The 16,373-nt window shown below is 44.3% G+C and overlaps 1 protein-coding gene across 13 annotated transcripts in view; it reads left to right on the forward strand.

The window, feature by feature from the left end:
* The window catches only part of FBH1 (F-box DNA helicase 1), a 49,625-nt gene that overhangs the window by 2,642 nt on the left and 30,610 nt on the right, over window positions 1–16,373 (forward strand). For 5 of the 13 annotated variants that reach the window (XM_063669508.1, XM_054503244.2, XM_054503247.2 and 2 more), the window contains exons 2-3: window positions 12,108–12,263; window positions 15,132–15,733. In XM_063669508.1, coding sequence (XP_063525578.1) covers window positions 15,197–15,733 — 537 coding nt within the window. In that variant the 5' untranslated portion in view covers window positions 12,108–12,263; window positions 15,132–15,196. Of the gene's footprint in view, window positions 1–54; window positions 4,919–12,107; window positions 12,264–15,131; window positions 15,734–16,373 lie in introns of those variants that run through there. The other 8 variants (XM_063669505.1, XM_063669506.1, XM_054503249.2 and 5 more) reach the window with 4 other exon arrangements.

Raw genomic sequence — 16,373 nt, forward strand, 5'->3', positions numbered from 1 at the left:
CCGATCTGATTAGGTGCCAGTCACTTAACCTCTCCGTGTTTTCGATTCCTTTAGGGAGTAGAATGGGAGTAGCTCCGATTTGCGAGGCCTAAAAACGAGTGTCGTTTACATTTTTTATTGCACTCTGTGGTCCGAAGACAACCCTATGAGGCATCAGTAGGGTTTTACAGGTGGCGTAGTGGAGGCCTAACGAAGTCAGCAGAAGGCAGGATGGTAGCGTGTGTTGAGTGTCCGCCAGCGTCTGCCCCGTGGTAAAATGAGCGGGGATAAATGAAAAGACTTCTGGAATGGGCCCATGAAGATAAGTCCGTTTTACTCATGAGCAGATTGAGTTTGGTTAAGGTAACAGTGATGTGGATAGCCGCTGGAGACAGAACTAGTCCGAGTACCAGCTTTGCTCAGGTTATTGTTCTATCGTGCCTTGTCACTCCAGAAAAAGAAAAAAAGGAAGGCATAAAAGTTGTTTGAAATGCACAAAAGTGTAGGGCGTGCCAAGCAGTGTTCTGCTGCCGTTGAAGTTAGTGCAGATTGGAAGTTGAGGCATCTGGTAGCTGCATGCTTTTTGCTTTTACCCCCGCCCCCCTCCCAGTTTCAGATGACTCTATCTTCTCTTGCATTATGTCTCTAGTTTCCCTGTTTTTTAAACATAATTGGGACACATGGGTTCACAATAGGTTGGAATATATGTATATTGAGACAGAGTCTCGCTCTGTTGCTCAGGGTGGAGTGCAGTGGCACGATCTCGGCTTACTGCAACCTCCGCCTCCCGGGTTCAAGCGATTCTCCTACCTCAGCCTCCCAAGTAGCTGGGATTACAGGCGTGTGCCACCATGATCGGCTGATTTTTTTGTATTTTTAGTAGAGACGGGGTTTCACGATGTTGGCCAGGCTGGTCTTTAAACTCCTGGCCTCAAGTAATTCACCCAGCTCGGCCTCCCAAATGCTGGGATTACAGGCGTGAGCCACCGTGCCTGGCCAGGTTGGAATATTTGAACCCAGGATAATTGGTTACTTCATTGGTGTTGCACACTCAATTCTGCTTCTTGTGTCTTCTCTATGAACTTACTTTGGTCTGTATCTCCCTTTGGATAACTAAATGATAATGTATGTGAATCATGTGAATCTGTCCCGCAGCTCCTGTGATTTTCTGAGGCAAAAGCTTGGTCTAGTGGGGCGGGATCTGAACAGTAAGCTAATGGATGGAGCTGTTTCCTGGGTCTTGCTGTTTTCCGGTTGGGCTGCTCATTTCTTTTGTGCAGACTTTTGGAGGTTGTGGTCTGGCCTTTACTGTCACGTCACATGTAGTCGTCACTGGCACCGACTTGCTCCTTGGCTGTCTTTCCTTTTCCTCCTGTTTTTCGTGGGTATGCTCTTCAGCATGCCCATTGGTACACTGATCATTTGACAGGTTTCGTGATTTGTGAGTGTGTGTAGACACCACTATTGGTATTAGATTTAGAATTCTAATTTTGGGTTTGTTGACATCTTTTTGCTGCTTATCTCATTCTTCTATCCCTTCTAGGCTGATTTTATTTGGAAACTGAATTTGGATTCCATCTTTGCCTTTCTGGCTGTGAAATTACCTACTTTTAGAAAGCATCTCAAATCTTATGTCTGTAACTGTCATTCACATGCCTTTTGAAGACCGGTCTCAGATTTCAGAGGACCTCCTGGAGCATAAACATGGTATTCCACAGATAACTTAAAGCCAGAAATTATTTTTAAAACTGGGACTTTCAGCCTCCCTCTCACTCCGGGGGAAAAAGTGATTAAAATACAAACACTGTTTCTCTTTTATTCCTTAACATGGTTAATGACATTAACATTTCTTTTGAACGTTCTAGTAGAAATGCCAGTTATCCTTGTTGCTCTTTATCTTTTATCTTTCTGTCTTGTCAAACAAAGCCGCGTTCTTATTCACCTGCAGGGTCTGCTACTCTCAGGCCTTTGCCAACTCTCACATAGGTTGGTATGGTGGCTTTCTGACTTGTTTTCCTGACAATCTCCATGTCTCTCCACCTTCTATCCTCTCTCCCGAGTCATTGCCCTAAAGTGTAAATTTGATTGTGTAATGACCCTGCTTTAAAAATTGGATGAGGCCGGGCATGGTGGCTGACGCCTGTAATCCTACCACTTTGGGAGGCCGAGGCAGGTGGATTGCCTGAGCTCAGGAGTTCTAGACCAGCCTGAACAACACGGTGAAACCCTATCTCTACTAAAATACAAAAAATTAGCCGGGTGTGGCGGCGTGCACCTGTAGTCACAGCTACTCGGGAGACTGAGGCAGGAGAATCACTTGAACCTGGGAGGTGGAGGTTGCAATGAGCCGAGACTGTGCCATTGCACCCCAGCCTGGACCACAGACAGAGTGAGACTCCGTCTCAAAAAAAAAAAAAAAAAAAATTGGATGATATCTTGAAGCCCCTACCTGATAAAGTCCAATTTCTTTTTTTGAAGCCCAATTTCTTTATCATTATGTGTAAGGACCTTTGTAGTCTGTGGCTCCAAATTCCTTTTCCAGCCTTGTCTCCTGTCATTCCTCATCAGGGAACCTCTTGTTTTGATGAAGCCCAGCTTTCCTGCCACACTAGTGCATTGTTAATGTCTCTGTATTTTTGCACACATTGTTTCCTTCTGCCTTACTGAATCCCGTGATTCTTTCAAGGCTCAACTCTTCGTGAAGCCTTTTTCAACTTTCCTAACTCTATTTATGTTTCTTTACTATCATAACGCTTCATGCATGCATTTATGTAGTTGTTATATTACTTTATGTTTAGTAACTTGTGTTTTGGTAGCTGCCTTATGGGTAGGCTTATTCACTTTTGTATCACTAATGTCTAAAATAGCATTTAATACCAAGGATACCACAAGACAAAGCCCTCATGGAGTTTAAAATGAATCTGGGACATAGCGGATACGTAAAAGTAGTTGTGGAATGAATTGACTGTAGAAAAAGCCTTTCAAATATATAAAATTATATCCTAGACCATAAGTAGTGATCTTTCTCTTGTTTTTCAAACATTCCTTCCTTTCCTTAGGAAAAACATAGAATGGAAAGCCCAGCCCATCCTTGTTGGCTGTCATACACGAGTGCTGTCTCCAAGGGAGTCATAGGTGTCTCAGATGTGAGAGGATCCCAGGGAGATTAAGCTTACTGCCTGGGAACTTTTGGATTTCTGGAGAAGCAGGCTGTGGTAGCCTGGCTCTGCATCAGTGAATACCTGGGAAAGGAGCTGGAGCTCTATTTTGCTTGCTTTCTGCATTCGTTTCTTTTAGAGCTAATGGGGACACAATATTTAGAAGTTTTTCCATTTCGGGTCTACAGCATTTAGTGGTATTTTCCTTATAGTTATGTTTTCCAAATACTTCTCAATTTCTTTGGTTCTGACATTTCACAATGATTTTAAAAAATGTATTATGGAAATTAAACTTGAGGTTTTCAGAAGCTGCTTTCAAGGTTTCTAGATACAGAGAGAAGAATGTCACAGTAGGAAGTGCACTGGACTAGGGGAGTCAGGAGACCTGGGTTCTTGTGTTGGCGCCGTCACTCATGAGCTACGAGGTGACTTCAGGCGAGTCCTCTCTGAGCCCCAGCTTAATCACGGCACAATTATAGGATTGCTTTGAGGGTCAAATGAGAATATAGGAAAGAACTGCAAAAGCGGTAAAGCACTTAGGAGCTATGGGATAGTTGAGAGCTTCAGAGTCAAGGAAGACAGCCCACACTTTAGAAGAAGTGCTGCAGCTGTGCATTTGTTCATTTAATCAGCAATTATTTATGAAGCAATATGTGTTACATGCCGGGTGTAAGTACCTCTCTACTCCTTCCCACTAGAACAGAGAGCTTTTAGTCTGGGATGGAAGACGTATTAAATACAGACTTATACAAATAATTGTTATTAATATAATATGTAATACAATGCAATTATATTAAAACAATAATTTGTATTAGACACATGTTAAGTGCACACTTACACAAAGAATTGTTACAAGTATCTCGGATGTACAGGGCGGTTTTATTCCTGCGAAATGCTTCCTGGCTTGAGTGAATACTTTTATGGTGCTGGAGTTGAGAGATAACACAGTTAACTGTTGAAATTGGGCTATTCCCATTTCACAGGCTGCTATTGGACCTGTCAAGTGCCTGAGTCATGTGATAATGGGCTACATTGCACAGGGCCCCTGGGCCATCTCCAGAGGAGATGCCAGAGGACAAGTGCCCACTTGCTGATGTTCACAGAGCACCCTGAAAGTAAGAGGCATGTGGGAAACTGACCAGGGCGGTTAGTTGGCTGCGAAATTGTCCAGATTAGCAAAACTGCCCTCTGCGAATCTTTGTTAAAGTTGGGTATGGTATTATAGCAGTTTCTCCAGTCAGGTACCTTGTACTAGAGAGTCAACTTGATTTTTTTTTGAAAAAGCAATTATTTAATGTTTCCTTTCAGGAATTCTAGGTACTTATTGTCTTCGTCTTGTCCATTTAGGTCTGTAACCTATAAGTTTTAAAGGACTTTTTGGTAGGAATTCTGATTAGTAAAGATAGAGGAAGAAAGGAAATTATTTGGTATCCATTTCAAGTGATCCTGAATGGTTAGGGTAAGCTTTGCTGCAGTGACAAATAGATCCAGACATGTAATGGCCTCACAATAGAAGTTTATTTTTCAATCCCATAACAATCTAAGGAGGCTACAGGTCATGGTGGTGGTTGGAGTTTGTGTGTGTAGGTGTGGGGAGGGTTCTTTTTAAAGCAGTAGTCCGAGGATTGAGGCTGCTGGAGGCTCTTCTATTTTGAACACCCGGCTTCCAAGGATGTCCTGGGAATCAGCTTCCCAGTTGAGGAGAAGAGGAGAAGAGTGGAGGGCAGGTCTGGAAGAGGCTGTGCTGCTCCTGTTCCCATTGCATTGGCTGCCACCCAGCGGTAAGGCGACATCCACCTGCACGCAGGACTGGAAAGTATAGCCCAGCTGTGTGCTCAGGGAGAAGAGCAGCAACATTCTTTGCGGCAAAACCTGAAACACTCGGTTTCACTTTCTGTGACTTGTTTTGTAAGTTGTTTTCAATAAAGAAGATTAAAAAAAAAGCCAGGCAAATGAAAGCATAGGGGAGGAGTGGCAGACACGCAGTTCTCACTCTGCGACTGCAGGAGTGTCTCTTGTTTCCCCCTTGTGCACTTTGAGGAATGAGGGGATAGACGTGGTCCCTTCCTTCTAGTTCTCAGTAGCAGAGTTCTTGTAAGGACTCGTTCAGGGAAGACTGATAAGGGTCTCATCTCCATCAGGGGACCTTACCAGGGCGTGGAGTGGGTCAGAGTGGGCTGGGAGGGGATAGACCGTCATCAAGGTGAAGAGATTTGAGGGGTGGTGGAGGGCTAAACTCCAGATCTGACCACTTCAAAGTCAGCAAAGGCCAGGAATTGCTGAGGTAGGGCTAAAAGCTGAGGGTTAGCAAAGAGAGGTGGGTCCTGGAATGGGGACCCCTGGGGTGGAGGACAGAGAAGTCACGCTGTTAGAAAGCCGGCACAGAAAAGGCAGTGTGGGAATGAGCTTACTTAAGCCTGGGGAATATTCGTTTGACAAAATGGTTTGTGTACATTCTGGTTTTTCTGCCCTGACACCTGAGGGCTCTAACACATTTCTGTTGGTCATTGTGGAAGAGAGTGTCCAAGGGTGGGAGCACAGATGCCGAATTTGGTGTGTAGGAGACCAATTTCAACAACTCTGGGGGCCTTGTAGAGTTTGCAAAGCCCCATAAGTGATTCTAATCTCTCTGCACCCGCAAGAACCCCTAGTTTAGACACAGCTTCCCTTTATCTGTGGTCATTCACCACAGATAATTTCATTCCCTAAAGAATCACAAGTAGCTTCTAACGGTAAATGCCCTTTATAGGAGGTGTAAAGAGCACTTGCTGTGTAGGGAGGGAGGCATACCATGAGCTTTGCGTGACTCAGGGAAGGAGGATTTTTATGGAAGAAGTAGCATTTGAGCATTTTTATTTTGATAAAGTTATTTTTGAACTGCTTTTTAAAAAGGTATATTAATAAGAATAGAAGGGTGATTAGAATTCTAGTGTAGTGTTTTGGTTTTATTTTTAACCATTTAGCAAGAACATTAATGCTATTAAAACAAAACTGATGTGCCTTAGGAGACACTTAGATTAGTGTGGTAGTCACATATTTTTTCTGACGTTTCTGTTGCTAGGTGTTGACATAGATTTAGAGATAGGTGTTGTCACCCTCAATGTGGGTGGCTTGAGTACTTACATATATATTGTCTCATTCTCTGTATTCAGCATGGCAGGTTATTATAATCCTCATTTTATAAGCAGGGCTTTGGCGATGAATATACCTGCCAAGTGTGGGTCTTCTCCTTCACCCCACAGCCTCGGAGGGGCTTTAAGGGAACATTAAGTGTAATGCGTGTAATTGCAGAGGAGTTGGACACAGGGCTCCTGCAGAGGAGGTAGACACAGGGCTCCTGGCTCCCAGTTCAGAGCATCACAGTACCTGTCTCTGAGACCAGAGATACAGTTTAGTTTTCCTGACCTCCAGCTGACGTTAGAAAAGTTATTTTTGATACATATATCCGATAAATCCAAGGGGTGGGGAATCCAGTAAAAGTGTTAATAAAAATCCAATAAAAGTACCAGCTCTCCCGCCAGCCAAACTATGGCTGGTAACGCCATTCCAGTTATATGATATAGGTTACTTATCTTAGTGCACAGAGGCCAGATCGCCAGTCTAAGCGCCCCTCCCCCAGTGCCGAACCTCAGTTCCTCCCAGGGCGGCTTCATGCCAGAACATACTGGAATATACCGGAACTCCCTTGAAGCAGAACACAGTGTTCCAACACTCCCATTAGCGCTTTCTGTTACTCCTGTGTCTTTGTTAGATTTCTGCAAACACTTAATCTTCGCAACAAGCATTTTGGATTCAGATGTATTTTCTGAGATAAATACATAAATAAAAATCTATCCTGTTCATATTACCTTTTCCAAAGCAGTTCCCTTTGGGACTGAACATTTTTGATGTTCTGTCATCAGTCTGTTGTGAGGTACCAGGGAGGTTTCCCTGTGGGAGCAGTTCTACAGTATATTCCTAGGGATTAGAGTGTAGGCTCCTGGACCTCCCAACCAAATTCTTCTCCCTGCTCCTCACCCTCCTTGACCTACTCAGTATTCACAGAACGTGTGCTGCCTCAGTCCATTCGGGCTGGTATAACAAAATACTATAACTGGGCCGCTTATAAGCAGAAGTCTTTCTCTCGCAGATCTGGAGGCTGGAAGTCTAAGATCGAGGTGCCAGCAGATTTGGTGTCTGGTGAGGGCCGCTTCCTGGTTCATAGATGGCACCTTCTCTTTGTGTCCTCACATGGTGGCAGGAGTAAGGGAGCTCGCTGAGACCTCTCTTATAAGGGCACTAATCCCATTTGTGGGGACTCCACCCTCATGACCTTATCACTTCCTAGAACCGCACTTTTTTTTTTTTTTTTTTTTTTTTGAGACACAATGTCTCTCTATTGCCCAGGCTGGAGTGCAGTGGCACAATCTTGGCTCACAGCAACCTCCACCTCCCGGGTTCAAGTGATTCTTGGGCCTCAGCCTCCTGAGTAGCTGGGGTTACAGGTGCCCGCCACCACACCTGGCTAATTTTTATATTTTTAGTAGAGATGGGGATTCACCATGTTGCCAGGCTGGTCTTGAACTCTAGACCTCAAGTGATCCACCCACCTTGGCCTCTCAAAGTGCTGGGATTACAGGCATGAGCCACCATGCCTGGCCCAGAGCCCCAAGTCTTCATACCATCGCCTTGGGGTGAGGATTTCAGTGTGTGAATTTTCAGGGACATGAACATTGAGTACATGGCACAGACTATATGTCTGGCCCCACGCTATCTACCTACAGAGTTACAGCAGTGAACGAGGTGGGCTAGCTGCTTACCTTGGGGCATGCTTACTGTCTTTTCGACTCTCAGGCATGTGATTGAGACATCTCCATCCCATTGATGGTCATTATCAATGCACCGTTGTTACAGTAAGGTGGCTGCAGAAGGCTTCGATAAAGCCATTCTTACATACTTCACAAAAAATGTTCCAGGGTTCACCCTGCATGTGTAAGTACCTCTTCTATACAGATCTGCCAGCCTCTGTTTGTAGCTATTTCCAAAAGCCAAATGTAGAAGGCCATCATAGATTTGGGTGGGCATCAGACCCTTCAACTGAGCCTGATTTTCTCACTGGTTATGTGCCTTTTCATTGACTTTCAGAAGCCTTCGGTACCTGACACACCATTCAGCTAAGCAGGCCTGCAGCTGGCCTGAGGTCCTGGGTCTCAGATATGAGTGGTTTGATGTTGATCTTGCTCCTTTGTGATGTTTTGTTTTGTTTTGTTTTTTTCCTTCATGATTTTATCCATGAAAGCTTTTCTTCTCCAGGCCATTGTGGCAGTAGATGTTCACCTCCTATTTAAGTGAGATATTCACTATTGGTAACTTTCTTTAGTGAGTGTCTCCAGTTATTTATTTTATTTTTTTCCTTTTTTCCTTACCCTTCAGCAGGACACATAGTGTCTCCAGTTCTAATTGTAGATACTGTACTGACCAGCTCTGAAGCAATTGGGACTGTTTGAGGAGAGAGAAAAGCAGGCATGAGTCCACTCTCTTGGATCTATAGGGCCTGTGGATTTGCTGCCTGGAATCCTGCACCTGCTCCTGCTGTTGAGCATTGTGTGGAGCAACTCACCCAGGATTTTTGGGTGTTCTGGAAGCCATGTTGCTGCTCTACTGTGTCTCTTTTGCCGATATGCCAGAGGTCCCCATTCAGGCAAAATAGTCCTTGGGTTATATTTGTAATATGAAGGGTTTTGAACAGAGGAAATAAAATTTCATGTCTTATTTTTTAAAAAGAGAACAACAAGACTTTTATGTTTTCTTTCCAGTGTAGAAAACTTAACAAATTTAGTTTTTAATGTAGAAAAACTTCACATTCATACTTTGTTTCTGTGTGAATAAGATGATTTGTTGTTGGTTTACTCTAGATAAACTGGTCAGCAACATTACAGAACCAGCACAAACCAGCACAAAACCATCAAAGTGGAGGGGGTGTTTGGTTTTCTGTTCATAATAAACGAGACGTGTTACTGGTTAGTTTAGAAGGGTATTTCCAGTAATACAGAATTGGCTGTATTTGGGCTGCTAATACACTTCCTGCTTTGCCATTAGGTGGCATCTTTATAATTTGAAAGATATTTCAGTGTCTTATGCAAGGTACTCACATAAGCCTTGTTAAATAGAGGAAACAGGTAAGTTTGTATGCATGCAGTTGGATAATTCGACAGACAGTTTTGAGCATATTTTCTCATCTGTTCCTAATGACACTTAACAGACTTAGACAAGATCAGGCGTGTTCAGGGTGGTATGGCCGTAGACCTATCAGACTTAGGGACCTGAGGTGCCCTGAAGCCATAGAGCAACCAAGTGGCCAGCTGAGGGTGCCAGCCCACCCCTCCTGCCAGGCCCTCCGCCCGCTCACCACGCTGTGCTGTGCTGCTTCATGAGCGCGAGCGCATCTGTGAGTGCTGGGGCCTGGCGCTCATGGGGTTGCACCCAGCTTCTAAGTTCAGGTAGTTAGACGATCTCCAGCCTCCTTTCAGAGGGGCTCGCAGAACTGCTTTTGTAGAATTGATTTTGGAAAAGTCTTAAAATATTCATGAAGTTTTTTTTTTTTTAAAAAAGCTGGTATTAAACCTTGAAAAAGTTAACTGAAATTTGGAACGGTGATTTCTGAATTAGCTAGGGAGGAATAATGAGAAAATATTGTAAACTATATCAACTAAACTCATTGGGGTCTTGGTTTTATGTATTTTCAAGCTTAAAGGAAATGTTGAGCTGGGCACAGTGGCTCACATCTGTAATCCCACCACTTTGGGAGGCCGAGGTGGGCGGATCTACCAGGAGGCCAGGAGTTCGAGACCAGCCTGGCCAACATAGTAAAACCCCGTCTCTACTAAAGATACAAAAGTTAGCTGCGTGTGGTGGAGGGGGCCTGTAGTTCCAGCTACTTGGGAGGCCGAGGCAAGAAAATCGCTTGAACCCAAGAGGTGAAGGTTGCAGTGAGCCAAGATTGTGTCACTGCACTCCAGCCTAAGCAACAGAGGGAGACTCTGTCTCAAAAAAAGAAAAAAAAAAAAAAAAAAGAAATGTTGAGTGAGATTCTGGCATTTGATACCATAGTTTAGTGGTGGAGTATTCTTTATTTTTTTTTTTGAGATGGAGTTTCTCTCTTGTTGTCCAGGCTGGAGTGCAATGGCGCAACCTCGGCTCACTGCAACTTCTGCCTCCCACATTCAAGCGATACTCCTGCCTCAGCCTCCGGGACATACACTACCATGCCCAGCTAATTTTTTCTATTTTTAATAGAGACGGGGTTCACTATGTTGGCCAGGCTGGTCTTGAACTTCTAACCTCAGGTGATCCACCCGCCTCAGCCTCCCAAAGTGCTGGGATTACAGGTGTGAGACACTGCGCCTGACCTACTGGAGTATTTTTAGGACCTGTGAAAATATACTGGTAGAACCTCCTGATTTTATTCTCTTTTGACCATCTCCTATAAAGGCTAACTTTAATTCTTTTTTTTTTGAGGTAGAGTTTTACTCTCGTCCAGGCTGGAGTGCAATGGCACAATCTTGGGTCACTGCAACCTCCATCTTCTGGGTTCAAGTGATTCTTGGGCCTCAGCCTCCTGAGTAGCTGGGGTTACAGGTGCCTACCACCACACCTGGCTGATTTTTATATTTTTAGTAGAGACGGGGTTTCACCATGTTGCCAGGCTGGTCTTGAACTCTAGACCTCAAGTGATCCACCAACCTTGGCCTCTCAAAGTGCTGGGATTACAGGCATGAGCCACTGTGCCTGGCTTAATTCTTATTTTTTAAGAAGTGTATCTTTATATTTTAGTATTTAATGCCATAAGGAGGTAGCTAGATCTTACATGCAGTAACAGATGCAGAAGCATGGAGAATCTTGGTTACACATGGATAAGAATTACCTGAAAGAAGATGAGTGATACAAAACCAAGTATTTCAGTATCGTTGAAACAAAATTCTAGGCGCAATTGCTGCTGTAGTGTTTTGCTAAGGGAGGATATGAAGTTTTCTCCTCTAAAGGTCCTGAAAAGGAATTGGCTTCTCTTCCATTTGGGGGCTGGGGGAGTCGCTCCTGTCCTTTCAAGTCAGTTCTCAATACCGAGGGGCTCGGGGGGCTGAGAGGTGTGTGCCCTTTGGTCCTTCTCTCAAGGAAACTGCAGCCTGTTTTATTATCACGATGTTTTTCTTCTAGTTATGTGCTTTTCATGTTATGTGCTTTTTTACTACAATTAAAGAAATTTTAACCATTTAACAAAAAAGAAAGTTATAGAAGTTTTTTGTTATTTAAAAAAATACATAGCCAATTCTTAAATACTTTTGATTATTATAGAAATATAAATGGCCTGGATAAAGTTAAGGAAAATATGCGAAACCTCAGTATATCCACTAATGACAACTTCTTTTTTTGCTGTGTCGCCCAGATTGGAGTGTAGTGGTGCGATCTTGGCTCACTGCAACCTCCACCTCTTGGGTTCAAGCGATTGTCTTGCCTCAGTCTCCTGAGTAGCTGGGATTGCAGGCCTGCACCACCACACCCAGCTAATTTTTGTATTTTTAGTAGAGATAGGGTTTTGCCACGTTGGCCAGGCCGATCTCCAACTCCTGGCCTCAAGTGATCCACCCACCTCCGCCTCCCAAAGTTCTGGGATTACAGGCGTGAGCTAGCGCGCCCAGCCACAACTTTTTCTTAAATGAGCATTTCATGACCAAGGCTTCTAGAAAGTATAAGTAGAAAAAAAAAATCTTAAGATCTTAAAATGTCACTTAGGATTCTTCAATTCTAAGGAAGAAAAATGCTAAGAAACTGAAAGGACAGAGTTGGTGGGCAAGGGGAGGGGGGAAGGGTTGGCTGGGGTGTTGACAAAATTGTGTCACTATGCAGAAACTTCAGTAAAATGTGGTGGCTAGCTTGTAGAATCAGCGATAACTAATGAATATCCCCTTTCTTCTACCTGCTGGTACGAAACAGTGAGACGGTTTAAGCGGAAGCATCTTACTGCCATCGACTGCCAGCATTTGGCTCGGAGTCACTTGGCTGTGACCCAGCCCTTCGGTCAAAGATGGACAAACAGAGATCCGAACCATGGTCTCTATCCTAAACCCAGAACAAAAAGAGGGAGTAGGGGTATGTCTCCTCTAAAACTCTTGCATTTCAAAACCTGTAGTGTGTGGGTCCTTTGAATATCTCCTAGTTTAAAAGTATTTGTAAATGTTGCTGCTGTGACTTTGTAGTTTTCATGCAATAGCTTGACATTTTTTTTATTGTGAGTTTTCCATGAAAAAATTTTTTTTTTGAGACGGAGTTTCACTCTTGTTGCCCAGGCTGGAGCGCAATGGCGCAATCTCGGCTCACTGCAACCTCTGCCTTCTGGGTTCAAGTGATTCTCCTGCCTCAGCCTCCTGAGTAGCTGGGATTGCAGGTGCGTGCCACCATCCCCAGCTAATTTTGTTTTTTTAGTAGAGATGGGGTTTCTCCATGTTGGTCAGGCTGGTCTTCAGCTCCTGACCTCAGGTGATCCACCCGCCTCGGCCTCCCAAAGTGCTGGGATTACAGGTGTGAGCCACCGTGCCCCGCTGAGTTTTCCATGAAAATTCTATCCTATTATCTTAGTTCATAAAAGCTGCGGACAAGTGTGATGGAATGAATCCTACTAGCTTGTGTAATTATAAAGTGATAGAAGACACGGGCCAGTGTCACTCTTACTCCAATCCAGAAACACTGAGATTAGTTGACTCTTCATTTGTCTTCTCTGTCCAATCTGTCACTAGGTCCATGTGTCATTATTTTTCCTCCAAAATGTTCCTTCATCCTGAGCTCTTTGTCACCTAGTATCTGGACTACTACAGTAACCCTGCTCCTTGACTTCAGATTTTATCTGTGCTAAATCAACTGGAATGTCCCCCCTATGTACCAAATGAATTCCCACTTTAGTTAATAAATCTAGATTGCCTTATTTCCCTTTGATACAACTAATTTCAGAATTAAACTCAAATATTATCTGGTTGTCTTTTTTTTTTTTTTTTTTTTTTTGAGGCAGGGTCTTTCTCTGTCATCCAGGAGTGCAGTGGCACCATTTCAGCTCACTGCAGCCTCTGCCTCCCACCTCAGCCTCCCAAGTAGCTGGAACTTACAGGCGCGTGCCACCATGCCCAGCTAATTTTTGTATTTTTTTGTAGAGACAGGGTTTTGCTGTGTTGCCCAGGCTGGTCTCAAACTCCTGGGCTCAAGAGACCCACCTGCTTCCGCCTCTCAAACTGCCAGGATTACAGGTGCGAGCCACCTCTCCCAGCCTGGTTGTCTTTAACTATTGTATGTTTCCTACTGTGGGAACTACTATAACCAACTGTATGAGGCAGTTTGAAACTTACTTATATCCTGTCTGATACTGCGTTTGTTTCATATATAGAAGTCTGTTTCTTCTCTATTTTGAGTTCTTTACTGACGGGCTTGTGAGGTGGCCCTGACCAGGTGGTAAGGTCTCAGTGACTGTGGGTGTGACTGCATTCAGCAGTTGAGAGAGACCAGGATTGGGCTGGGAGCAGTAGCTCCCACCGTATTTGTAATCCCAGCACTTCGGGAGGTTGAAGTGGGAGAACTCCTTGAGCCCAGAAGTGCCAGACCAGCCTGGACAACATAATGAGACCCTGTCTCTATTTAAAATAGTAATAATAATATTTTTTAAAAAAGAAAATACTGGGATTTAACCCTGATCATATGGATTTAACCTATAGTAATAGTGATGTCAAAACTCTGGGTTTCTATCAGATTGCCCAAGAAACAGTTAACAGTTAAATTGGTTTTTTTTTTTTTTTTTTACCAATATAGAAAAGTATGTTTCAGTTTCATAAATTTTATTAAAGGCTAAACCGAGTTTCAGTCTATTCTCTTCCAAAGTGAATATTTTGGTTACAGCCATTTAGAAAGGAACTATGTATTATTGATAAAGTGTTTACTTCTTTGGCATTTAAAAATAATTTTTAGGAGTTTGAAAATGTTCCCTATGTTCCTGAAAAGTCTGTGAGGTTTTTCACTTTACATTTGTCTCAGAATCATTGGTGCTTAGTAAATGCTCAATGAACAAACATGTAGAAGAGATTAGGTACCATTCTAACACTATAAAGAGAATTCTGAGTCCCGCCTTTTTATTTTAAAATAAATTAATGTGTCACCTTCACAGGAAGAAATACAAATAAAAGCTGGGCACAGTGGCTCACGCCTGTAATCCCAGCACTTTGGGAGGCCGAGGTGAGTGGATTACTTGAGGTCAGGAGTTCTAGGCCAGCCTGGCTAATACAGCAAAACCCCGTCTCTACTAAAATACAAAAATTAGCCAGGCGTGGTGGCGTATGCCTGTAGTGTCAGCTACTTGGGAGGCTGAGGCAGGAGAATCGCTTGAACCTGGGAGGCGGTGGTTGCAGTGAGCCAAGATCACACTACTGCACTCCAGCCTGGGTGACAGAGTGGGATTCCATCTCAAAAATAAATAAATAAATACATAAATAAAAAAGAAATAAAAGTTTTAGCACTGTCAAATGAGAAGAGTGAGATTTTCAGAATCCTGATAACCCCGAGCATGTGAATTTCTGCTTAAGCACATGTAGGCTTCCTGTTGTAGAGTGAGTGGGAGCGGGGCACTTTCTTAGTGACAGTGTGGTTGTGAGCAGTCACCTCCTTTTTGTCTGTCCATTCAGATGTTCCCTGTGCAGCCTGTTTCTCTGTACTTGTATTTACTGCAGGGAGTATTGTTGGCCATCACACCGTGCGAAGACTGGTCTCTGTCTCTTTGCAAATGTGTGTCTGGTTATATGATAGAGCCAAATATAAATATTGTTTGGATTAGTTATTTATATAATCAGCTGGCCCATAAATGTGTTTTTATCTCTTTCCTCTATTAGCATAGATAATTAAAAATTAGTGTGTCTTATTTAGATTAACAACTGGTCAACAGTCATCGTTCATTTCTTGTCCATCCTGTTTGGGTTCTCTCTACAGGTCAGGGACGTCAAAGATGCATCCCTGAGTTCTTCCTAGCAGGCAAGTGGCCGTGCACCAATGACATGGCCAAAAGCAATTCTGTTGGCCAGGACAGCTGTCAGGACTCTGAGGGTGACATGATCTTTCCTGCAGAGAGCAGCTGTGCACTGCCTCAGGAAGGCAGTGGAGAAGCATGGCTGGGCTCATCAGGGTCTGCCCCGCCCTCCAGGAAGCGGTCTCGGTCCTCTGAGGAAGAGAGTAACCAGGCTACCGGGACCAGCCAGTGGGATGGAGTTTCTAAGAAAGCTCTGCGGCACCATTTGTCTGTGCCATGCACAAGGCCTAGGGAGGCCAGGCAAGAAGCAGAGGACAGTATGTCTCGGCTCTCTGCAGAGTCTGGAGAAACCGACCAAGATGCTGGGGACATGGGTCCTGATCTCGTTCCTGACTCATACTATGGGCTTCTTGGGACCTTGCCCTGCCAGGAAGCACCGAGCCACATTTGCAGCCTGCCTAGTGAGGTCCTGAGGCACGTGTTTGCCTTCCTCCCGGTGGAAGACCTCTATTGGAACCTGAGCTTGGTGTGCCACCTGTGGAGGGAGATCATCAGTGACCCACTGGTGAGTGAGTGCTGGAGTCAGGAGATGTTTCCTCTAAAAGCATGTAACTTTGCTTAATGCACGCTTCTAATCAGAGGATCTTTTCAGAAATGGTTTCCATTTGCCTTCAGAAGACATTCAAATTCCTTAGAGGCATTTAAGGCCTTCCGTGTCTGCCCCACCCTATGACTCTAGCCTCTTTGCCCGCTTCCACTCAACACAGCTTCGCTGTGTTCTGTCTACAGCTCATCTGCTGTGCCCTGACCACAGACTGCACATTCTTTCCCCTCCCTGGGTTGCTCTCATCCTCCCACCTTCCCCACCTGGAGGGTTCCTCATATGTCCCTTGACTTCTTTTTTTTTTTTGAGACAGAGTTTCCCACTGTTGCCCATACTGGAGTGCAGTGGCACGATCTCAACTCACTGCAACCTCTGCCTCCCAGGTTCAAGTGATTCTCCTGCCTCAGCCTCCCCAGTAGCTGGGATTACAGGCGTGCGCCACCACACTGGGCTAATTTTTGTATTTTCAGTAGAGATGGGGTTTTACCATGTTGGCCAGGCTGGTCTCTGAAACTCCTAACTTCAAGTGATCTGCCTGCTATCGGCCTCCCAAGTGCTGGGATTACAGGCGTGAGCCACCACATCCGGCCCGTTTTTTTAT

This window comes from Pongo pygmaeus, chromosome 8, assembly GCF_028885625.2.
Source record: "Pongo pygmaeus isolate AG05252 chromosome 8, NHGRI_mPonPyg2-v2.0_pri, whole genome shotgun sequence".
In the NCBI taxonomy this organism is placed as follows: domain Eukaryota; kingdom Metazoa; phylum Chordata; class Mammalia; order Primates; family Hominidae; genus Pongo; species Pongo pygmaeus.